This window comes from Emydura macquarii, unplaced genomic scaffold (assembly GCF_026122565.2).
Source record: "Emydura macquarii macquarii isolate MOO-44397 ecotype Brisbane River unplaced genomic scaffold, CSIRO-AGI_Emac_v2 contig_561, whole genome shotgun sequence".
Classification (NCBI taxonomy): domain Eukaryota; kingdom Metazoa; phylum Chordata; order Testudines; family Chelidae; genus Emydura; species Emydura macquarii.
This window is the reverse complement of record NW_027130698.1, coordinates 9,561,405-9,588,352: the sequence shown is the minus strand read 5'-3', so window position 1 is coordinate 9,588,352 and position 26,948 is coordinate 9,561,405. Positions and strand designations below refer to the sequence as shown.

General features: G+C 37.0%; 1 protein-coding gene across 10 annotated transcripts in view; it reads right to left on the bottom strand.

The window, feature by feature from the left end:
• WWOX (WW domain containing oxidoreductase) overlaps nucleotides 1–26,948 on the bottom strand; it is a 642,196-nt gene that overhangs the window by 481,103 nt on the left and 134,145 nt on the right. For all 10 annotated transcript variants that reach the window (XR_010918332.1, XR_010918333.1, XM_067540119.1 and 7 more), the window contains exon 6: nucleotides 5,370–5,458. Coding sequence is in view for 8 of the 10 variants with exons in the window: in XM_067540119.1 (XP_067396220.1) it covers nucleotides 5,370–5,458 (89 nt within the window). In the remaining 2 variants the exon portion in view is untranslated. The remainder of the gene's footprint in view (nucleotides 1–5,369; nucleotides 5,459–26,948) is intronic.

Sequence of the window (26,948 nt, the reverse complement as noted above, 5' to 3'; positions counted from 1 at the left end):
ATTGCTGCTGGAGCCATGTGGTTTGACACATGCAACCAAGACAGAGTAACTGTGTGGCAGAGCTAAAAAAAGAGAGAACATTTATGCAGTAAACCAATACCGAGGTTTTAGTAAGGCACTATCCCACCACATGTAAAAGTTTTCACCCTGATTTTACTATGTACATTTCAAATGCAATCAACCTTTGATTTTATTTAAATGTAAGATATGTGCTGTCTGCAACAGTAACTTCTTAACTATGCATTTTTTGTGTGTGCATATTTAAGTCAATCCAGATCCTTTTTAGATGTCTCTTAAATGTACAAATGTTGGCTGGAGTCTGCGTGCCACTGACAGAATGTCAACAGTATTCTAAGCTCAAAAGACAAATTGAATAGTTCCACTGTTACTAGTTCTAATTCATGGAAAGTATTTCTATATATGCCAAAGGGATTAACAGATTTATAAAGAAAATATATTCAAATTCTGGAGTACAATATGCAGTGACAACAGTTGTATCCAGCATGAAAATCTACTATGGAACTTTTGAGCATACTGTAAGCATAATGTGAGCGAGGATCATTCATTTAAATCATATACCCATAGTTTTTGGGGTGGGGTTAGATGTCAGTGTGGTTACAATGAGTGAACACAATCTAACAAATGTCCAACATGTCAATTGCAGTATATGAAAATTCAGAGAGCAATAATATTCTGGGGCAAATTGTCAGCATGCTCTGAAATCTTAATTGCATCCATAAGACTTCAGAGTGCCGCTGCTTGCATCATAAAAAATGAGTTCATTCACAGAGTTTCAGGGTGCAGCTAAGAAGGGCAACTGAAAATCTGGTCCTCTCTGCTTTGGGTGTAGAAAAAGGAGACTAAACGTTTCAAGTGCAGAAACATAATTTGTAACCACTGTCCTGCTACAACAGGAATGATTATAAAGTCAGCAATTGCCAAATCTTATCACAGACATATCTTATTTTAAGTATTGGAAAATAACTGCAGTGAGAATCTATGCATGAAAAGTGCTGTGTAAGTGTAAATGTTACTTTCAGTTCCGATCGTAATGCCTGGCAAGTGCAATCTTTTTAAAATGGTGACCAATGTATATAAAATTGAAATACTTTTTAAAAAATGTTATTTCCCTAAATTAATCATATCTTTCAACAACATAATTGTATTATATTCTTTCAGGGAATCATTTCAAAGGTAAAGGTGAAAGAGCAGCCACTATAGTGGAGGGGCTGGGTGGGTCAGCAAACTAGGATTCAAAAGCACATGCCACAATCCATGCTTACATTCAGAGATGCAACCAAGCTGTGACTGAGACTGGAGTCTGAAATGAACCAACAGTACAACATTCCTGCACTGGCTTTCTGTGAAGAATTTGCTTCTGTGGAACCGTTAGCCATATCCCATGTTCACATGAAATCATTTTTTCCAGGCATTTTTCAATTCTTACAGTCCTTTCTACCTATGGAAGCATAACCATCACCCCATGTGACCAGGGTCAAAGTAAAGCAATCTGGGATCAAAGGCATACTGCAACACTGACCCTCTCTTTTCCCCATGGATAAGTTCTACATGTAGAGTGAGAAGGGCATGGGGTTCTCCTTCTCTCCCACGACTGGTGCTCCCTCTACCCTCAGGAGAAGCAAGAATTGCATTAACCCCCACACACCATCAAGCATTTACCCCAGCAGCTGAGGGATATCTGCCTCAACCTGACTCTTCCAGTCTGCCCTCAGATAGCTTTCCTTTATATGGTCCAGGTGCCTTCACTTAAGGCCAGGTGGGAGGCAGCTGACAAGTCACAAGTGCATTGAATCTGACTCTCCCTTAAAGGGACCAGTCACCCTGTGACAATGAAATTTTTTCATTCTTTAAGTTGCTACCAGAAACACTCAAATTCTCATCTTCTAAAGGAGGCAAATGTGTCCCTCTCTCTCTCTCTCTTTTAAAAGATGCTTGACCAATGACCAGGATTTGAGACCTAGAAATTGCCTGAAGCGGTTCTGAATCCGCCTGCAAGGATGCTTCATGTTTTGGGTGTTTGTAGTTCAGGAATGCCTTTATACTGGAATGGTTCAGTTTTAGATCTCTTACTCTGGGAAAGATCACATGACCACTTTAAGGTTCTTCCATGATTTACTGTTAGACAAGGAAAAATCTGCATCTCATCTATAATGATGGGGGGGCCTTGACCTTGAGCATCAGTGCATCTCCTGATGTCCTTCCCTCCTGACATCTGATGTTATTCTCTAGAGTTAGATTCTGCATCTGGGAGGAAGGAGGACTTGAGCATCCAAGCCCACATTCTGTTTTATTCAGTTCTAGTTAAGAGGGGAACAGCCCCTGAAAACGTTAGCTGATGAAGAGCTTGAACACTTCCTACTGAGGCAATAATGGACTGAGGAGATTATTGAGAGAGCCTGAGAGACCCGTCTTCCACTCCAGAAGTCTAAGAGGTTAAACAGAGCACAGCACCAGTGGCTTATTTAGGAAAATGCATTTAAAAAAAATTACATTTTTTGAAGGCTCAAATAGTTCATTATTGCTCTGTAGCCTGGTGACGACAGGCAAGGGAGATGAGAGAATGATTGTTTTTCCACTCACAGAATTATTGTCAGAAAAAGGATTGTAAAAATTGCATCTTGGGGTTTCCATTTGTTTCCCAGCATTGCTTACATATCAAATTAGGTTTGTTTACCCTTTCTCCTTAATTACCACTACTTGATATCTGAAAATCTGTGTTCGTATTGCTCCACACATCACCACCATTTAGACCCAGGTATCAGAACTCAGCTGATAATTTTATCATTGATGTAGGAAACAGAAGACACTTTCCTGTTTCTCTTGTGCTGCTATTTTATTGGTACAGTGCCAGGAGTTCTAGGAACAGGCATTTGGTGATTGTAAAAGCTCTATACTTGGCACAACACAGATCTCCTGGAGCACCAGCACAGTTATTTTGGCTGGCACATTGCAATGGGAAGAGGGAGAATGCTGGCAGGCAAGGCTCCACCCCTTCCCACCCACATGTGGGGGACACAGAAGCCTTGAAGAAGCTGCTCCCTGTGGTCTGGGTACCTCCTTACTCCCCCTGAGAAAGTGTCCCCCACATGTGGGGGATGTGGTAGAATGTGCCACAGTCTATCCATCAGATTGTAAAATCCTGGAGGCAGAGATTCTCTAAGTTTGTTTGTACAGCACCTAGTACAAGGGGACACTGTTCCACTTGGGCCTCTGGACTCTACTGTAATAAAAATAAACTACAGATAAAAGCAATGATTAATGTACAGATATGTTTTGCAAGACACATACATCAGGAACAAGACACTACTGCTACATAATTGCTTCTCTGACCATACCCAGATACAGTTGAAATCACAGAAATCAGAGACAGAATGATATATTAGGTCTTCTAGCCCATTCCTCTGTCAGTGCATATGATTGTAAGGAGGTATTGCTCCTCTGTATCAGATAAAAAAAATCTACTGCTCCCAGCTGTGTGTGGCATCTGGCTTCCACTCACCACCACAATTTAAACAAAAATATTATTCAAAGCTCATTTTGGTCAATTCCACCTCCCCCAAGTTTTCTGACAAATAGACTTTAATCTTTCCTGTAATACTTGAAATCTCTCTCTCTCTCTCTCTCTCTCACACACACACACACACACACACACACACACACACACACACACACACACACACACACACACACACACACACACACACACACACACACACACACACCCCCCCCACGCCCCAAGAGTTCAGGATGGAAGGCAAAGCCATGGCTAAAAACGCTGCCCAATAATATGGTACCACTAAGACAGTACTACTAATGCTTTCCAAACTGCAGTGAACAAGGAGTGAAAAGCTTTCCATAACAAAGACAAACTAAAGCCAAAGAGGATGAGTTGCTACTTCTAATATACTGCACAAAAACAAAATGGACATGATTTGCCTTGAGAAATTGATTCCACATTGTCTCCTGCTTTAGATGGCAATGTGTGAGACTTTTGCTGATTTTAAGTCCTTCAGGAAAATGTGAATGGAGCATGCTTCCCCTTGCTGGTTTAAAGATATATGTATGCTCAATGGTTTAGACTGGATGATAATGACGTGGAACTGCAGCATTTAAATCAAGTTAAGAATTGCACAGGGAAAAAGAAGTTCTGATCTTTAACTTTTTTCTTTGGTAAACATAGAACGTGTTAAGAATGAAGAAGTAGTAAAAGGAGAATGCTTATCTGTTCTAACAGCATGAGAGTGGGCTGGTAATAAAATATGGCAGTGTTTCCAACCTTTGTCATTATGTTTTACACACACAAAAGTTTTAATGTAGGAAGATGTGATATGGTAAGAATAGTTATACAGAATTTTTGGCAGTAAAGTAACTGGTATTGGAACTCAGTTTTGACAGCTCTCTGAATCTGAAAGACCTGTAAGTACTCAAATGTCATCTGTCTATCCATGTGAGATTTAGCTTTGGCAATATCTCAAAGCAAAAAAACATTCTTTATACACAATATTTTTGCCACTACAATATTTTCCCCTCCAAAGCTGTCTAAAAGAGTATATATACTCTCTTCAAAAGTATAGTAGGAGGTTTATGCCACAGAAATATATGCGGGGGTGAGCGGAAGAGAGGGATCACAACTAGGTTTGAATAGTCGTAACAATCAGAGTGAGCCAAAATGTGGGTTAAAGCGCAACGGGTAGAATTTTATCATCAAGAGCTGGTACTTAACGATTCCAAATCATTCCTTAAATTTTGTCATGAATTGATCTGTTCAGTCTAAATCAAACCATTTGGAATCTTGCCTGATTATTTCAATATAAGTTGTTCTGTTGTTAAGTGAACTCATCACCTTACTTAATTTCAATTTTTAAAGCCAACCACTTCATGGACAGGTCTGGAAAATGAAGCCCCCTGGCCTGAAGGACTTCTTGTTTTTTTTAACTTTAAAAAAAAGGAAAAGAGAGCGCTGAGTGAGTGCTCATCCCTGACCTCAGGCTGTCTTCCAAACCACTGGAAAACTGACAAGTTGCCTGAGCTGTTTTGGATATATTTTAGCTTTGGCCTTATTCAACAGTCACAGCGGTATCAATGCCCCCATTAAAGCTAGAGTTATACACCGAATTGTCAGAGATCTGTAATTAATTTTCTGTCAGTGCAAAAATAAATACTCTTTAATTGATGTAAAAATATGTACGTTGGAAAAAAATCATTCAGTTCCTATGAAAAAGTTGAATTCACCTATTGTAGTTTCTGAATCAGTCCAACTGTGATGAATTCTACCACTTGTGCTCAGCTGATAAAGACATTAAAATAACAAGAAGATATGATATATAATCCTCTGTCTGACTACTTACACATTCTTGGATTTGAATTCTTCAGCGAAGTGCTGCACACTGTGAAGCGAAGCAAGGTCTAAGGTCATTGCTTCTACCTTGGCTTTATGCTGCAACAAGAGAAAAAAAATTTTTTTAAAGGATAAATAACAGCAAGTTTAGTTCATGGTATCATGTTACAGTAAATGTATTATGGAACATGTCTGAATTCCCTTGTTTAACATTAGAAGCCCACAGTGGATATAAATCATGAAAATGAATGGACGAGTGTAGCATTCAATGCCAAATGCAGTATTCTAAGTTTGTAGTTCTGCTAAACACATATACTGTGTGATGTACAACTTTATATAACCCAATAAACTGACATCAAATAGTCTGAACGTTAACATGATCTCTTCTTTCTCCCAATTATCTAGTAGAATTTGTGAGGATGAAAATCATGAAATAAAAATGAAAAGTAAAGTAATCATTATTGTTTAAAAAGAGATGCACACATTTAATATACCATAATAGGAAAAACACACATTACATAACTCACACAATACTTTAAAACATTCTTACTTTAATTCAACCTTGCATAAAGCTGTCCTAAAATGGTCTATATCAACAGCAGCTGATATAAAAGATGTGACAGAAAAGAGCAAAACAAACATTTTTTCAGAACAACAGAATTTTATACAAGTTTAGTTGGTCCTGCATCTTCAGAGGTCCTGCACTTGGCATTGGCCACTGTCAGAAGACAGGATACCGAGTTAGATGGATCATTGGTCTGGCCATTCTTATGTTCTCTTAAAGCCAACTTTTCACAGAGTAAAGGCAGAGGAAACACCACAAAAGGCACATGCTAACCTGCGCCTGCCTTTTGAATGGCTCCCAAAAAGCATGACCCTTTGAATGACTCCCAACCATGTTCAAGTTTAAAAGCCTTAGTCCACAGTTCTGTCAAACTGTTTTGACTCCAAATCTCAGCACAAATGAGCCAAAATAGTTACCCAGTGGCATAGAGTCCTTGAAGCCAAAAGCTTGAAGGCTTATGGGCACCCCATTGCCCAGACACAAATAGATTGAAGCTCTTACCTGTCCTAGCCTTCTATGAAAGGGTCATATTCACCATGTGAGGGTGCACTGTACCTGCAAAATGCAGCAATGTTCCATCCCCTGGGAACAAACTGTTATGTCTTTAGTCTTGCCCCCCACCCCCCCCCAAGCCCTATCTCAGAGTCTGGGATAATAGGCTTGGACACCCATGATCCTTCTGCTAGTACTCCCACCCAAAATTATGACAAACAAGTCATACAGACTACCACTGAGGGCACTATGACTACACACATGTGCCCTTTTCACTTCTAGTGATGACAGCTATCCACCACAACTCTCCTGATCCCCACCCCCAACTGTTATCTAACCAGGTTTGAACATATCTGCAAAGAACTGTGACACTTCTCCATGTCTTCCCCCCCACTCCACCCCCATTTGGTTGGTTGGATCAGTAAGAAAGAAATTTGAGTGACATTTCATTTAATCCCCAACCAGTCTTCTACAAATCAGTATAATTGTAATGCGCAGGTTGAACATTAGCATGAGTAAAAGAAAGAGGGGGCAGGGAAAGAAGTATCAAACATGGCAATACAGTGCAGTCAAAGTATGTGAGGCTGAATTTTAAGGTACTGGAAACCCTGTAGGTGGTCTTGCTGAGTGATGCGCTTTACTGCGGTCAGGCCGTAAAAGGTGGACATATTTTGGATAAACAAAGCATAGGCAGCATAATGGGCCCTGTAATGCAGAGAGAAGCACATTTGGCTGCTTCCAATGTCTTCATAATCCAGTCTCAAACATGCCCATGAACTCAGTGTTTCACCATGTTTGAAACTTCTCTCTTTTCCTTTTTCTACTTTCTTCTACTTTCTCCAGCCTGCCCATTGCAATTATATTGCAGGTGGGGATTCACTGAAATGTCACTCATACTCCTTTCTTCCTACTCCAGTCCATCTTAAGTTGCTAGTGAAACAAATACAACTAAAATTTCAGCAGGTTCAGTTCCCACCAGGAACATGAAGTCACAGTGTTTGCAAGGGCTAAAAACAATTTGCTCCAAAAAACAGTCTTGCCACCCTCACAAGATGCACATAACTAAAAATACTGGAATTTGTTTTGTCCCACAGGAAAATACATTCTTTTCTTCAAAGTTCAGAGAGGCCAACAAGACAATCCTGGCTTGCCTGGTGCATATTCCTCAGCTGCAGCTCCTCTTCAACTTTGCAGTTTTAAGCTGTTTACTTGATAGAGTTTTTAAAATTGTTATTACTAGTATATAGCTAAAACATTCTGTAATCTTTTCCAAGGAGAAAAGAACAAGAATACTACAAATACAAGGACAACAAGCGGTCAAAAACATCAAGTAGTTCAACAGACTAAACCACAAACTGTTAGTTACTATCCTCTTGGGGCCAGTGATTCAAGTCCACACACTATTACTCAGGTAAAGCTTTCGCTCTTGGTGTCAAGTTTCTGCCACTGACTCCAAGAATGAAGAGAAAGTGCCTCCAATATTGCAAGTCCAAAGGAAAAGAACATGTGGTACCTCCAATATATACTTTCGCAAGTAGAAATTAACTGGAGTAATTAGACTGGATTTGTGGATGGATCTACTATAGGTGTAAAATGGGCAATTTAAAAAGCATGAATAATATAATGGCCAATTGGTATATTTTGATAGCAAATGCAAGCTACAAGTATGGATTTCTTGAACTCCGCCAGTTCAGCCAATGAGACTATCATCTGTCAGTATAATCAACAGCCCTGTAATTCAAACAGTTAAACTTATCTGTTCTTTTGCTGCTTTTTTAGAGGTTTGTCAGACACAAGGTTAGAGAGAAAGTCTCATAGATTAATAGACTTTAAGGTCAGAAGTGACCATTATGATCATCTAGTCTGATCCTCTGCACAACACGGGCCACAGAACCTCACCCACCCACTCTTGTAATAGACCCCAATCTATGACTGAGTTATTGAAGTCCTCAAATAATGGTTTAAAGACTTCAAGGTACAGAGAATCCATCAGAATAACCCAAGCCCCATGCTGCAGAGGAAGGAGAAAAACCTCCAGGGCCTATGCCAATCTGCCCTAGGGGAAAATTCCTTCCAGACCCCAGATATGGCAATCAGTTAAACCCTGAGCATGTGGGCAAGACTCAACAGCCAGACACTCGGAAAGAATTCTCTGTAGTAACTGAGAACCTACCCCACCTACCATCCCATCACAGGCCATAGGGCTTATTTCCGCTAGTAGTCGAAGATCAGTTAATTGCCAAATTAGGCTGTCCCATCATACCAGCCCCTCCATAAACGTATCCAGCTCAGTCTTTAAGCTAGCTAGGCTTTTTGCCTCCACTGAAAAATTGAACACTGAAGAAAAAACATTTCTTTAGTAATTCAAGGAGATATCCCCAAAAGGTCCCAAGTAGAGAAAAAATGTTCAAATGAACATGAAAGGTGGAAGTTACACAAAATGAAGAAATTCACTTACATTTTCCTAAGATGGCTGCTGCTGTAGTTGGTACAGAGAATCATAAGACCTTGGGACATCAAATTAAACACACCTCAAGAGAGAGTAAACTGTGGCAGCATCTCATTTAGGACAAGAGACGTATTTTTGAAAGAACACAATAGACCCTTCCTTGTCTGGAGTTTTTAGTTCAAGGGGAAAAATACTTCCTGGGTTACCAAAGGTACCGATAATGGAATAAGCTCAAACAATTTAGTATTACATCCCTGTGAGTCACTTACTGAACAGTGTTCACATTAAAATCTCAGCTCTCAACAATGTACTGTATATGCTAATCATAGTTTGTTTTGATCACTGTTCATCTGACATCCTCCCTTTTCTTTGCTCATCTCTTCTGACTTCTCTTCACCACTGCTGCCCTACAAAATACTTGGTGTGATTGTGACACCAGAAGTAAGACTTCTTTCAACACCCCTCTTTCAATTTTGTCCTCGCTTTGTTTGCAAAGTACGTAAAGTGCCTTTGTTCATTAAAAAAAAATATTGTATTATTGATATCAAAATATCCCAGTGTTATGTACCATCTACAGGAGAAATGGAAACAAATGACACCCAATGCACCCAGACAAGTTCAGAAATGTAGGTGTTTGCTAAACTTGGATATAAACAAACAGGAAAACAACTGATCATCACATGGCTTGGAGCTGCGTGGGTTTTCTTCAAGCAATGACTGAAAAGAGATGAACCCTGTACCATTATTGTGGCCTTGAGCAAGTTATAGTAGCTTGAAGGTGTGAAGCGCTAGGCAAGTGTTAAGTATTTCAACCCTTAAACTCATTTTTTCTAAATCATATTAAATATAACATTGAAAAATTGTAAATAAGACTCTCACTTACATTACCAGATCCTAATAATATAATAATATCAGCAACAACTATTGATATGTGTAGGCTTCTTATCCAGTAGCTCAGCATTACCTGTGTCATCGTTTTCCCATCATGTCTCTCTATATGCATATGTAGTATCCATGTTTTGCTGTATTTATAAATGTACTAAAAGAAAATATTGTTGCTAAAAGGTATCATTACTATAAATGGAATCTATAGTCAAAACTGATTGTTAATGGCACTGTGAAAATTCTGACCTAATGTTCATAATTTTATTATGCTAATATCTTTCACCATTCTACTTTACATATTTTCAGTACTGAATTATGCCTCATTTTATGTTGTAAAATCTTAAATGGGACTTGTCACTTTCACAATTGCAAGAGACACTGGAGCTTAATGCTGACATCATAACATTAATTCACTAAAGCAGAGAAGAAAGCTGCAGAAAACATTTTTATTTAATTTGTCAATAAAAAATATGACAGTAATGTTCCCTCCACTACTTAATTTTAAATTAAATAATATTAAAGAGGGATTGGATAGCAGATTGGATTTGCAATAGTTTATAGAGCTTTTCACCTCTAAATCACAAGTTCATTACCCTCTGGTAGCTGTTCGATGGACTGTACCAAATGAGCTGGTGCCCTATATACAGATTCCAGTACATTGATATCCACTGATCACATCACAAAAAAACACTTGCATAAATCAAGTTCTTTGCATCCATCTCAGTAAACAAGCCAAAGATTGAATGGGCATGATGACTAGCAACTCAGCTACCATAAAAACATAGTGGAGGTGCTTCTACTGTGTCTCTGCTGACTGTGATGAAAATTAGTGTCAATTGTGATGGTGATTTACAGGTGAAGACTCTTGACCAGTAGGTAGTGCATTGAGACAGCTAATTTATATTTCAGTTATGCCACCAAACAGCTATCTGATGCTAACAACATTTTACCAGTAATATCTTGGGTCGTATTTAAGCCAACAGAAGTAAGGCTCAATGGCTCATTAAAAATCCTCTTAAGCCAAATAGTTCTTCTAAAATATACAATGCAAAAATATTTTGAAAATATGCATAGAAATTCTTTCCCTTCTTATATCCCGATAGTAAGGAAGATAGATGCTTACCTTTTGCTAGATGATATTATATACAGGTTTCTAAATAATTGTATTGATATTTGTAGATAATTGTTTGGCTGATTTGAAGACAAATTGCACTGGATAACAGTTGATTTAGCTTTGTATGTAAGTTATTTGCCATGAAGAGCAAAACTATTAAAATACTTAGAATGTAACTGGCAATAGTTTGCATTCTAGCCAGAAAAATGTTTATCAGGCCAGAAATTAAAAAGAGAGTGAAAACACTCAGAAACCTAGCAATTTCACTATATGAAATATATAGCTTAAAAACTGTTTAAAAATGAACACTACCTGGTACAGTAGTTTGGCAGTAAACATGATTGTGCATTTATGTCTTGGTATTGAAGGGGCCTTTTTTCAGAGTGAATTTTTCATTCTAATGTAAGTGATGATTTACGTTAAATATAGGTAAAGCATGGTTACATTTTCCTGAAGGATTGCAGGAAGTGAAAAGCAGTACAATAAGTTGAAGCATAAAAGCTTTCTCTGTCATAATATTTATTATAATGGCATATCAAATAGCTGAAATAAATAATGGATGACTAAAGGTAAATTCATATGATAAAGAATCCTTCACCAGACACCATTACTTCTGACTGCTCTAGTTTTATACACAGTTGAAAACTCTTAATAAATATGCTATAGTTCCTATATCTAAGGTAAGTACTGGAAAAAATTGAAGATATACTTAAAAGGCAACAGAGTAGACATCAGCTAATTTACTATATAATTATATTCTCAACCGGTACTGTCTATATACTTTATACATTTAAAAGCTATAGTCTCAAGGAAACTTAGTGAGCAGTATATCACTAAAAACAGACTTTCTGAAGAGATGACAAAAGGAAAATAGAACATATTTCGGATTGATAAAGAAAAATCCAGGTGGCAACCCCTCTCCCCCTTAGGATATGGGTAGTGTGGAGGGGGCAATACATACATCTGTGCGAACAAACAAAAAACCATCACATGCCATGCAGGTGAATTGAGAAATAGACAATGTTTAAGAATAAAAGACTTGTAAGAGAAAACTGAAGAAAGATCTGTAAAATTACCATCAAAGAGTTAAAGTATGTAAATCCATAATACTCAAAATATAACTTCTATGTGACAAGAAAAGACTACATAGATTCAAATTTCCATCTTGAGGACAAAGCAGACAAAGTATTAAGCATGTATGACAATTTGACATGAGTCATGACAGTCAATAGTGTCCAACAATAGATACTGCTGATAGAGGAATAAAACAAGTAAGAGGCTTTCACTCTGGCTTAACACTGTAAATATTCTTGTTCCTAATGTATACAGCATATGGCACTTGGTGCAAAAGTATATTTATGTAATGCTAGCTTTATATTGTCATGCATGTACTTTGAGTGCTATGAAGCTACCTCTCATGTAGGCGAATGGGACAAATGAATCACACAGCCTTAAGCATAACTTTCGAAATACATTGGATGTTTTAAGAATAGGTCCAGGCTCTACATCTGAGGTAATGTATTGATGTCCATTAGAAGCCATTGTGAATGGAATAATTTTATAGTTATTTTTCCTTTCTGCCTCAGCAATTTCTATAAAATACATTTCCTATTTTCATTCCAACTTTGTACATAAAAACATGTTATATAAAATAATTTCATAAGCAGTTTGATTAATTATTTTGTTAACTGCTTAATGGTGACCTGCCAGGGAACATTAATTACATTTACTGGTTTGCTCTCTTTTCTGATTATTTATCATATATGAAGACCTTGAATGGGATTTTTTTTGTGTCGTTAAAAGGGAATGGCTCTTCCCCCCTTCTGTTTTATTTTTAATATTAGAAATTCTAGTCTTCCCTGTTTTTCCTAGAAAAGTTTATGGACAACTGGAGAACTGATAGGATTTTGATATCAGATTTGCCACTCAAATTCAACCTGATTAATTAAGAGTGGCAGTGATTTCAATTCTTTCCTCTTTGTTTTTGTTAAAATTTATTTGCTAAAATCTATTTATGTCAAATTCCTAATTAAATGATTAAGAGAAAAGCTATCTTTGTTAATGATTCAATACCACTGCCCCTTCAACTGAAGTCTTAGAAGGCTCATAATCCATATCTAAGACCTTTAGCAAGGTTTCCAGCAAAACAATGAAACACCAGGTTAGGCATTCTGGATATTTCCAAGTAACAAACAAGGACATTTTTTGTTTAAAATTTTAAAAGAGTTCAAACTTCTTTATAGATCATAAGAAAAGCACACAGCTCCATTTCCCCTCCTTCCCGGCCCCTTTTGCAGGTCACCTTTAAGAGACATACTATAATACCATTATGAATCACTTTTATACCAAAACACGTGAGACTCTCTCTTTCCAGTGCTGAATCCCAAAACTCAAGGGATTCACAATACACGAAGAAAGATCCTATTCCTCTAGGCTTGTAGATGTTAAAATACTGGGATTGATGGTATTTTATTGTTACTTTAATTTATATATTTATTTTGGGCAGTAGAGTCAGCACTTCCTGTATTCATTTTCACTGGTCCTGTCAAATGTGATTTCATGCTTGAAGAGAGCTTACCTGAAATCTCATATTGGTGCGCACACACACTTGTACATACATCTGGGGACCTTTCTGTCTGAGGTGATTAAACCCTAATTTTCCTCCCAAAGGGAGAGCCTCTAAAATGGATACTGATTACCAAGTTATCTGCTCCTGATAATGCTAAGGTTTGTGCTACAGGCCATATAGACCTGAGGGCTATGGTTAACATAGCATTCTCTTAGAACTACTGGTCATCCTTGAATCTCCACCTTCTCATGTAGTCCAGATTTTTAGCTGGTACCTTTCCCCAACCCCCAAGCAGGGATGCAAGGAAGGTCTGAGATGATTGACAGAACCCAGAGAACAAAGGACACTTTTGTTCCCAGTCTTTTTAAAATAACCTATGCCTCATAGCAGAATGGGTCCACTTCACAAAACTGCAGTCCCTGACGCTATACCTCTAACTTTTTCTCCAGGGACTGTGCTAGAGTTGATATCTGAAAGAGATTGTCTCACGTTGCTATGTTAATTCCCTGTTTATGGGAGGGGAAATTCCAGAACTAGGTGGCCGGTGACAGATTGACCTATCAGAAGCTAATCAGAGTCTGAATGCAGACAGGGAAGATTGGGTTCTGCCTTTGATTTGAAAGCAAACAATAAAGAAGGCAACTGGTGAACTGTGTGTATCCTATACCCTATGTTGGTGCCTGAAAGAACCTTGCAAAAGGTCTGGTATGAAGGATTTAATTCCTATCATTAGACTGTTACAGAGCAGTGAGGGATTCAGTCTATACTACAGTAAATGTTGATTTTTTTTCTATAAGTCTTTTGCTTTTCTTCTTCTGACTTGTTTGAGTTTATCAGCAATTAAAACCTACCACTGATCACCTTAGCCCTCACCTTTTGCTTGTATGCGAATCTTCGTGCTGAAGCTGGCACTAAGTTCCCAGTTTGGGCAGATTACTACTGCAAATCATCCGCCAGTGTTTTAAATCTTATGTAACTGTGGACATATTTTCCATGTGTTAAAAGTATGCACAATACATTAATTAATTTCCCTTTGACTACACAATTTGTGGGTTTCTGAAGCAATCATTTGTCCAAATCATCCTAAATGGCTATCATTCCTGTGTGAACAATGTCTTTTCATTGTATAGCACTTAAAGTAGTATAATTTTATAACTTGTCGAGATTTCTGAAAATGTTGCTATACTGTACATACATTTTCAAAAACTGATGGAGGAGGAAGGTGAACATTTTCCATGCTGACCAGTGGAAGCATATTCTATCTGTTTCTTTTTATTAAATCAAACTTTCTGCACAACTGGAAACTGTAGCATAGCTATCCTAAAACTATGCTAAAAGAAAAGGATAAGTCAAAAGAACTACCTTCTTTTTTTTTAATTCTTCAACCACTAGAAGGAAAAAAACCCCACCCACTAAACCATAATTTCAGAGGACTGCAATTTGCAGGCTCCAAACGTTTGACTTGTGCTATATGAATGTGATTGGACTGCCTGTAGTACACGTCTATTTTAATCCCAAGAAATAAAATGGATTTTATAAAAGTAGATTAATAGATTCCAAGGCCAGAAGGGACCATTGTGATCATCTCATGTGATCTCCTTTTATAATGCAGGCCAGAGAATTTCCCCAAAATAATTCCAAGAGAATTTATTTTAGCAAAACATCCAATCTGGATTTTAAAATTGTCAGCAATAGAAAGTACACCATGACTACCGGTAAATAGTTCCAATGGTTAATTACTCTCACTGTTAAAAATGTACACCTTGTTTCTAAATTTGCCTAGGTTGAAATTCCAGCCATTGGATCGTGTTATACCTGTGTCTGATATATTGAAGAGCCCATTTTTAAATATTTGTTCCCCATGTAGGTACTTATAGAGTGTTACCCTTTAACCTTCTCTTTGTTAAAATAGATTAAGCTCCTTAGTCTATCACTGTAAATCACGTTTGTTAATCCTTTAATCATTCGCTTTAAACCCTCTCCAACGTTTCAACATCCTTCTTGAATTGTGAACACCTGAACAAGACAATGTATGGCAGCAGAAGTTGCACCAGCATCAAATACAGAGGTAAAATAACCTCCTAATCAAGATTCCCTTGTTTATGCATCCAAGGATTGCACTAGTCATTTTGCCCAAAGCATCACATTGGGAGCTCATGTTCAGCTGATTATCCACAATGACCAGGAAATCTTTTTCAGAATCACTACTTCCCGGGACAGAGTCCCCCATCCTGTAAGTATAGCTTACATTCTTTGTTCCTAGATGTCAACATTTACATTTAGTCTTATTAAACACGTAGTTTGCTTGCGCCCAGTTTAACAAGAAATCCAAATGGCTCTGTATCAATGACTGTCCTCTTCATTATTTACCATTCCCCCAATTTTTGTGTCATCTGCAAATTTTATCAGTGATGATTTTATGTTTTCTTGTAGGTCATTGATAAAAAAAATGTTAAATAGCATAGAGGCAAGAACCAATCCATGCAGGACCACGCTAGAAATACACCCATTCAGTGATGATTCCCCATTTACTACTACATTTTGAGACAGTGATACAATTGATTTCAATATTATGATGGATTTGCAGCCAGGTTTGTAATTTGTTCAGCTCTGAATGCACTTGAACTGTTGGTACAGTACTTACTTGAGAATCTACTGTTTTGTTCACCCTGCCATTCCTCAGATCTAGATAATGTTTTTTTCCAAGGTCTTCTTTTGAGATTCTCCTTGGAAATCTAAAAGAATCTTGGCAGTATGTTATGTATGTGATTTACTTTTCTAATAAACATATCTATTTTGTTTACAGAACAGTAATGCTTGCCTGTGAACCTGCAACAGAACCTGTAGTGTATGGAGAGTCTCGTATTCAAATAGTTCAATTTCTTCCATTCTAAAAGACTAAGTTGAAAGCATGAATATATATCCAAAAATCAAAAACAGATCTGATACCATCAGATGACCTAGAAAATATAAGCCCTTCTTGATTACTTTTGAAAACTTGATCAAATACAAATTCAGGTTTTAAGATTAAATACATTTAACATTCTCATCTTAAGCCGTAGTAGATGTAAGACTAGACTGAAATAAGTCAGGACAATTAATGACCTCTGTCTATTGGTCGCTGGCCACATCTGGGCTGGAAACACATGTGGTTTAAGGGGAAATAAATATCCTCAATAAATATTTATAAACCTCAACAAGAAGCAAAATAAGAGATGATCTTATTTAATTACTAGTATAATAAAATGTTGTCCAAAAAATAAAATCAGATCTAGGGTTTCATATGAGCATTCTCATTATAAAACTTCATATACACACAAGCATGGAAGTTGCTTACAATTGATTTCAATGTACAGACTTTATGCCTAGAGAAATGGTGAACACCACCTATACGGATGAAAAGTAAAGACAAGAAAAGCATAATGGCCAAAAAGACAATAAATGTTTAAGCGTATACAAAAAAAGACACCCCTTTTCCCTACTCTTTCAAGATCCATAATCATAAGCTATATTGTGGCCTGAAAGTGCAGACATGCACTGTGCAGTGCATTAATCCTTCAGACACTAACAGAGGCTGGCAGGGATTTAGGCTGGAATGTATTTACAAAGTGACAAATTATGTTCTGTATTATACAAAGAGAGAAAGAGCACCCACAAATAGGCTGATAAATGTCAGCTGTAGTCACGACAAACAGTTTATTTTTATTATACTGTAACCACAAATTTTTTTTTGCAGGGAGACCCAAAGATTTATTTGTTGCAGGAAAAAACAAGATTATATATAACACAAAGTAATAAGTAAGATCACTGATATTCTGGGCAGCCTGCCCTCCTGGAAACTATGTTCAGACTGAGGGCTTGTCTACACTTCAAACACTTCAGTGCCACAGCTACAGCTGAACCCTTGTAGCGCTTCAGTGTAGACACTACATACGTTGACGGGAGTTCTCCAGGTGGCATAGGTAATCCCCCTCCTCAAGAAGCACTATCACTCACGGGTGTGGATTTTTCACACCCCTGGACAACATAGCTGTGTTGACCTACATTTTAGTGTACACCAGGCCTGAGCAACAACAATACCTAGCAGTTAAAGACAGTCTTAGTTCATGGGCTACACAAGTGACAAGCAAAACACCATGCTTCTTTAATGGAAAGCGTGCAGGTAGAATTAAAATTAATTGGATATAATTTGTCAGAATAAAAAAAATGCAATTTCTAGATATAAAGCAAAAATATTTAAAATGGGGTTACTGTACTGTAAGAACACTACTGTCACAGAATTAATTGGCAAAACAGCAACACCCGCAGGTACAGAAATTCACTACAGCTTTTATACAGTAAATCTACTGGTGAGCCTAAATATAAAGTATGGTACTTTCACTTTCTTTTATTACCAGAAATATACTTCATTTCTCAGGTACATCAATATAGATACGGATATTTTTAAAACAAATCACTTCCTTAAATATGAATAATTTTAGAAGTTCTCCAAGCGAACAGGAATAATTATGTGAGAAATTGCCAGGCACAAAGAAAGAAATGGAGCGTAGGCAGATTTTGGAGAATTTAATATTGTGTGTTTATGATAAGATTTTTGTAGGGACCTCAGAGACTGTCTTCTAATTTTCTGGGTGTAAAGTAAAGAATGTAGATGTCCCAGAGATTTGTACCCACAAAAGTTATTTGGATGACTAAATAATTTCCCATGAGCCCACAGCCATTCACATCCCCTAAATTAATTACCTGCATACTTAAGCAAAAAGATTTCAGGATAAATTTTCTTAAATGACCAATTTTGGATATGTGAAGTTAATGAAACTATTCACATTGGTGAAGACTTCTACCACAAGTAAGGATTTGAAGGATCAGGTTTGGATATGCCCACAATATCGCATGAACATTTTTCAAGCCTGTCTTTCTGCACCCACAGAAAATCTCAGATGTATACGAACAATTTCTATTTGAATATGCATGTCAGGTAATCAGGCACCTATCTACCTGATTTGCAGGCACAAACAAGAAGGCTGTTATGTATTGCTTTATGAACAAAAATGCAGGCATAAAAATACATGTACAAAATAATCAAAGATGTAAATGTAAAGGTTGGGATGAGGTCTGTTTGAATTTGACCCGCGAAGTATTATTTTTATAGTGATCAAATCACCAGATAAAAGGCCAGATTCTGACCTCCATTACATGTTTGCAAGTGTGAAGTAACTCCAGTAACTTCTTAAGATTTACACCAATGTAAGTAAGATGAAATTCTAAACCAAAAAATTGGCAAAGCAATTTTGCTGACCAATACATAAAACTCAGTTTAGTCAACTGTAGACCTAAAGGGCCTGATTCTCATTTATACTGCTTGGATATTTAAAAGGGGCCTTAAAGTGTGTGTAAGAATTATGTGACTTTAGCATAATTAAGAATCAGGCCCAAAGTCTATATTAGTTTTAAAATCCTTCAGCATAAAACCTCCTGAAATTTTCATTTTGTAACTAAGTACCCACATATCCACAAATTTTCACTATCATATAAAAATTCCAATTTGTGTACAACTAAAGTATTCAAGGAAAAATGCACCATCCAATAATATAATGGGCAATTTCATTCTATCCCATTCTTCTTAAGTTTATTTTTCTTCTTCATGCTCCCAAATAATAAATATTGATTGGTAGCACTTTTTAAGTCCCTTCCATATACCACCGGCTTGGCCCTTTTGAATAGTTCTAACAAAGTTGGAGTATATGCATATTACAGTAAGCTATGCACACTACCTTAATGAATTTTCAAGTTTCTGTGTAACATTAATAGTAGCTAAAAAACAAGACACATTCAATACTGGGAAGCAGTGTTAACTGTGGTAAGGTTAACAGACAAAAAGAATGATCGAAAACTAGTCTTCATTGAAATATTTGCCAGTACAACCAGTACATGCCCTTGATACAAAGCCTTTTAGACAAGGAAAACAATTGAAGAAAGCTAGACAAGCTCTGAACATTAAAAGAACAAACCTGCCAATTATTTTAGTGAATAATAATGGCATCTCAAGAAGAGAAAGATCTTTAGATATTTCTGTAACTGGGAGAGTTTGTCACCTTTCTGTATATTCACATAGTCATTAAAATTTAATAAAAACATTTCCAACTAATGCTAAAATGGCTGAAAAATTACTTTTCTGCCTATTTCCATCTTTAACATTTTATTTTAAAATAATCTACCCTCCCCCCATACACACACCCTTTAAGTTAAACACTTGCTGTACATACCTGAACACCTGACCAAAAAATAGCAGGTACTGTATGTCTTACCCATATGCCAAATGCAAAAATGTAAAATATTTTTTTTTTTTAATTCAGAAAGAAAATTTCCAGCAGATGTTTATAAACATAAGGTAATGGATAAAAACCCAAACACAATGCTGTATTATGTTACATGATTCACTGATGAACCCATTGAAACTATTGCAAAAAGCCCTTCTGGAAAACTTCCAGAAATTAAAAGGTGCAAACAAGCTGCCTAATACCCTTGCGTAGACTGAATTCTTATGAAGAAAATAAAGTTTATTGTCTGGAAACAGAGAAACCATGAGGAAAGCACTAAAGCAATGGAGGTGAACAATTAGACAGATGTTCACTTAAGGAAATAAAGAGAACAGAAGAAGCCATCACTGAGGAATTTTACAAGAATACTGACAACTCTGCACCTCATCAAGGGCACTGGTAAAGTTAAAGCCACTGAAGCCATTTCTGCTCAACTTCAGAATAACTGCTGACCTTGCAAAATCCAGCATTTAGGTAATGTGACATACAGGAAAGTAGCATTCCACTTCTCACCTTCATGTTTTCCCCCAAATACTATCAATATACTGTATTGTAATTCAGGGAAAATGAACAGTATTTCCTCGTGGGATGTTACATGTACCAAAGATTTCCCTCAGCCCTCAAACAAACAGTGTCAATATAAGGAAAATCTGTTTTCAAACTGCTTTCATTAGCCAAGTAAAATTAAATAGAACCTAATGCCTCTAACTTTCATAAACAGTATAAATGCATGATTGGGATGACTTTTCTTTAATATGGTTACATGTAGTCAAGGTTCGGTTTGTTGTTCTTAATATTTGCAATACTAAACGTTTGAACAACATACTGTTTCTGTAATGGTAGTTGATTCTCAAACTACTGCAATAATAACCTAATACTCTTCTGTTGATAAAGTCTCATTAGTGGCAAGAACACAATATATTGTTATTTTGAAGTCACGGGAAGTAGAAATAAGATTCTAGTTTAGGTCTGTAATTTTGCTTCTGTATGTCTGTGCAGCCAGAGCAAGAAATAGGAGGGGATTTTTAAAAGATCATTTCAAAAGCCATTAATTTGCTTTTAGATCTTGAATATCTCCATTGCAACATTAAAGTATCCTCCAGAGATGTAAGACGCTTAAAAAAATTTGACCAGGTTTTCAACAATATCCTGCCTTATCAGCACATACTCATGTGCACACAAACTTATTAAAAGCTGACCTAGTAATGTTTTCTCCCACTAATTCAAACCAATCATCTGTAGTTTTTTGTGCCACCAACAGATAACTTCCATCATTTTCCTGTGAGTAATTGGCTGCTAAGTTTCTGCAGTTTACCTTTAAGTGTTTGTAAACTGTAAATATAGATTTACATTCTAACACATCTGACTAGTGCTAGTTGGTGCTGTATCAGCAAGCACAAAATAATTGTGAGAAATGCTTTTTAAAACTCCGTTTTGTTCCATTCTTGACGTGCACCTCAGTAAGCTACACAAAGTACAATACCAATACAATGAAATACTTGGGCTAACCTTATTACTAATGAGTTCTCTCCAGCTTCAAAATGTATAGGGATCATATTTATGATTGAACTCTGCCCTTTGTAACACCAGTACAATATCTTTGACGTGACATGGTTTAGATGTGAAGGCAACAGTTACTAAACTCTAACACAAATACAAAATATGGGGAAGATTCTCAAAAGCACCTGCTATAGGGTTTAGAGCAACACTGTCTCTGCTAAACTTTTTAAAAACACCCTCCCACACACTAAAAAAATAAAATAAAATAAAAAAAAATAAAAATAAAGCACACAGATCCTCTCTTCCAAGCATTTTTGCAGTTGCCATAATGTAATCTGCAGTCCAGGCATGATGCAGATCTGTAGGCATTTACTCCGCAAGATATTGAAGTTTGGTCTCCTGTAAATCATGTAGGGTGACCAGACAGCAAGTCTGAAAAATCAGGATGGGGGTGGGAGGTAAGACAAAGCCCTGAATATTGGGACTGTTCCTATAAAATCAAAACTTCTAGTCATCTAAAATAAAGAGAACTGTACAAGGAAAGTTGATCATGCACTGTTTAAATAATATAAAGATAAGATATGGAACTATAGAGTATTGAAATGAGAATTATGGGATAATAGAGAGACAAGGTGGGTGCAACTCTGCATACAGTTATGGGATAAGTCTTTTAATGCATTGTAAAGTCCAGTAATATTCATAAACAATACAGCATTATTTATAAGATAATGCACATAACCTGACTCCAAATAAACATTTACTTAGATTAAGAAAAAAATTATCATTATAATATATAGAAAAGACATGACACACTTGCATAAAGGTTTTTATTGGCATTACTTTGGGATGACTGCAATATTTATGAGTGGCAAAGCTAGATGTATCGTACGCAGATCACCCCCAAATGAGTGTTGATAGGATCTTTACATCACTTCATCATGTATTCTGTATATGACATGTGACTGAAAAAATATGTAATTGTTTGAGAGAGTTTTTCAAATTGTATTGGACTAATTTTCTCATCCCTCCACCAGTGAAGATAGGTGCCGTAGGTACTTTAGGGGTCTAGTCTGGATAGGGATTTGAACTGGGGCTCTAGCAGCCCTGGGTTCTACATCTAGTTTTACATTAACTTACTGTGTAACATTGGGCATATCACTTCTCTTTCTGTGCCCCTTCCCATTCCCACCACTAATTCATTCTTTGTCTATCTTGTCTACTTAAACAGTAAGCTCTTTGGGGCAGGGACCATTTCTTACATGCTTGTACAGTGCCTAGCACAATAGAACCCCATCTTAGTTGGGGCCTCTAGGTGCTACTACAATAAAAATAACTAATAACAACAACTGTGTGGGGGTCTCAGAGGGAGCTACAAAAAACCTCTAAAAAGGACCTAAAATAGACTTTGTGTAGACATAAAAGTGTCACTACATATCGTTCATTATACTGGGACCTTTCAGGGCAAGAAACATGGAATCTCACTTTTCCAATGGTATAAAACTCTTGTGTTGAGATTTGCAAGGCTACAAGATTACAGACTTCACAAGTTTTGTAAATAGAAAAGCTGGTACTAGTTAAGGATTGAATCTTCTCCATCCTGGAACTTGGGCAGGTGTGAGGTTTTGGAAATGCCCCATCTAGGTGGAGAAGGAAGGAAATATTTTCTTGGCAAGTTGATTTTTTAAAGAATGGCAGCTGTTTAAAACTGAGTTGAAAGAATCCCATGGGAAATGAATAAGCGGGCAGAGGGCAGATGCAGCAACCTAAGTTCATGATAAATTCATGTATTTCTTGACTCTGCAATTAATCACACTCATCACATCTCCATATATGTTGTGCACATAGGTCATGATACTGCAAACACTTATGCACGTGCTCACCTTTACTACCATGAGTAGTCCCACTGAAATGGTACTAAGGGTAGTAAAGGTAAGCACAAGCATAAATGTCTGCAAGACTGGGACCATATACAGTAATTTTATATGATGAAGACACTAGTTCTGGCACCATAGTTAAAGTTGAGATGAGTTTTGCACTTAAAGCAGGGAATTCAACCTCTTTGCTATGTATGAAAAGCAATGTATTCTCCTCCCTAAAATGACAGCACTCACTGAGTAGAGAATGAATTTTCTGAGAATTTAGAAGTAACATTTTTATAGATATAGGTTCTCATCCTGCAATAGGAGCTGCATGAGCAGACCTGGGCAAAATCACAGTGAAATCAGTGGGGTCTCTAATGGACACAATGGTTCACCCACCCCAGTACTGAGGACTTAGCCTGTTTTCTTTCTCAGAAGTAAGGGAATATTTTATCAATGGACTAAAAGAAAAAAACTAATCACAAAATAAGCATAATTTTTTTCTTGTTTCAAGGAGAAAAATTGAAAAAGAAAGGAAAAATGGCAATAAAACTGCCACAGCAAAGAAAAAAAAAATCTATGAGGAGCTTCAACCTATTAAGCAGGTACTATAGTTCTTTTTTTAAAGATGCATTTAGAGTCTCTTTGGATGTTCTTTTAAAATATTAAATAGTCTAACAATCGAAGAAACAGCTGTTCAGATACATTCCAAAAGTGAAGGCAAATTGCTTTCCTGGAAAATTAACAAAAAAGCAGTTCAATTAATTTTCTAATAAAGGAAATTGGTTTTATATTTTTAGAACAACTCTATGACTCAGCTATGAGGAGGAACTCTGAGAATATATACTGTAAGAACGATGTCTTTTTTCCCGATGAATTACTAGTTAAACTAACTGGCTAGATATAACTTCCTACTGTAACTAGCTAGGGCTATTCCCTCTCTTCCTTCCCCCCCCTCCTGCTAGAACTTCCCAGCACCACAGTAGGCAGAGTATTCTATGAGACCTTTGACTTTTTTGCTTGAGGCCAGCCTGAGCATGAATTTTGCCACCTTAAGAGCACAGCAAAAGAATGTTCTGATAGGTCACTGACACCATGCCAATACTGTAGGTGCTATACTGCAGGATTTGCAACCAGTAGGGGTACTCTACCGAAGAGCATCCTGGGTTAAAATGAAAGTAGGCTGGATGTAGGCATTTTTTTTTTAAATAGATCCTTGACTCTGGAACCCACTCCTCTCCCCATTGGTACAACAGAGCTTGGGTATGTTGCACTTCAAGGCATGATATAAACAGCTCATTTTTTCTCCCCAGACTTTTCTTGAAAGGATATGGATGGGACGATCCACCAGAGAAGGCTTTTCTTTATGACAAGTTGATTAAATGGCAAATTTATATTTTGAAGGATAGGGTCAACTTTGGGGAGAATAAGCAAGTTTTGCACTGTCCTTTGCAATACTGAGCTTTTCAAATTTATTTTTTAATGTTCACATAATCTGCTACAACCATTTGCATGTGTTTGGTTTTCATCTATTGTAAGATGCATGGACACTATGGCAATAGGCACTAAAGAACTCTTCAATATAAATAAAGCAAATAAAAATAGAAACAATAGGCTGAGATTCTCAAAGTTGCATGAGAAACTTGGGGTAAAGTTTTCAAAATAATGGCCAGATTTTTAAAGGTATTCAAGCACCTAAAAATGCGCAATGTACGTGCCTAGTGCTTTTGAAAATCCCAACTACGCTCCTATTTGCATCTTTACGCACCTAAATACCTTTCAAAATTACGGGTCATATTTACAAAGATATTTAGGTGCCTAAAGATCAGATAGGTGCCTGGTAGGATTTATACAAGCATTTAACTGAGTTAGGCACTTAATTCCCCTAAGTGCCTGGTGGAATTTACAAAAGCAGCTATCTGCATATTTAGGCACCTAAATACCTTTGTAAGTATGGTCCTTAGACGCTTTTGAAAGTTTTGCTGATGGCACCCAGTAACTACTACAGGTGACAGAAATAGGGTGTCCAAATCCCTTTGAAAATCTCAGCCCTCTTCCAACTTCCCAAAAAAATAATGTATTTGTGATTAAAAATTAAAAATTGGTTTGAATAAGTAAACATTTAAAAAAGTGAGAAACCACAGAGAAGTTGTGTTAATTCATACTTACAGGTAGTAGTGAGATAATAGTTTAAGTATATTTATAAAGACTACATGTAATTATAGAAAAGAATAACTTTAGACAGTGCTTTTTCTTTCACTTAGCTACGAGTTCTCTCTCCAACACCTACAATGCTGTTTCAGAAACTGCCACAAGCCCCCTCACTGACCAGACCACACAAAACCGATCATGAAACTAAGCCACTAAAGCCAGGCATGTTAATTCATCATCCTGTCAAAATAATGACATTCATTCATAAACACCCTCCAATCTCCTCTACACCTTGCTGAGTATTCTGTTCAGCCTAGTGAAACACACTAATTACACACTTTCTCTGTCTGCCCTTTGGATGATATACCTCTCCATATTTGAAAAAGAATAACGATAGAGAACTGGAAATTGGGCAAACTCCCTTAAACCTATCACAAAAAGAGATGGACTGAGGATACAGGTATGTTAGGTGCCATACTGACTTGGCTAGATGCCAAACCTGGCTCATCTAAGTACTTAAGATTCTTCCATAGAATAGGTGTTTAATATTATCTGGCCCATACAACAATAAATTAAGCTTTCCAGACTGCTTATTTTAAAGGCTATATCACTCTCTCAGTTTATGCTGTTCATAGCTCCTCACTCGGAAGACCTGCACAGGCCAGATTATGTCTAGTACCTGTCTGCAGCTGAAAGTGGGAGGGAAGGCACAGAAATCTTTCCCTCCTTTGGCAAGCCTCTGCGCAGGGACTTATCACACTTGCAGACACTGAGCTCTCCTGCATGCATGGACTGCACCTTGATGACCCCTTCAGATGTAGACACATGATTGGCAGGGAGACAGCTGGCTAGCCAAGGAGAAAAGCACTTTCCTAAAGGGTAGACAGAAGATCCTCTCTGAGTTCCAGGATGCTCAATGGGGAAGTGTGCCTCTGAACCACTTCCAGCGTGGCCCTGTGTCTCTTAGGCCCAGTGTGTCCTACAATTGACAAACCCCTCCATAGCTGCCCCTTACACTGTTCCTCAGTAAGCTGATATTACTTTTTTAAAAACAGTCTTTGAAATGATCTAAAAACTGTCTTTATTATAAAACTAATTAAAAACCCCATGATACAAATTATTTATTCTGAGTGATGATTTGGTATTATGATAACAAGACTTACTAAAGACTTATTAAAACGGGTTACAATTTGGTGTTTTTTCACAACTGCTTAAGTGACTGTGGAAATCATTTTGGAAAATCAGTCTCCAAATGCAAAATACTGTACAATGCTGAGAAATGGACAGGAAGTATTTCTTCAGCTTATTCACATATTCATGATGCCATAAGGAAAAGCTTGAGTTTGGAATGGCTACAGATCTCTATTAAATACTGTTGGGGGTTTAGCAAAAATAAATGGCAGCTATAAGAAGAATAAAAGGTTCACTTTGTGAATACATAGGACACAACACTACTATCATCACATGGTGTTTCTACATCAAAGTTTAAAGGTTTTTTTATTAAAAATGAAGATTGACACGCTATTACTTTTAAAACATTGGATTAATACAATTTAAGAGCAAAAGACAAGACAAGAAATAGACTTTCTTGTTCCCGGAAAAAAAAAGTTGCTGTCCAAAAAAAAAAAATGGAATAAAAAAAAATTGCCATACTGTACAATAAGGACATGGCACTTCTCATTTGG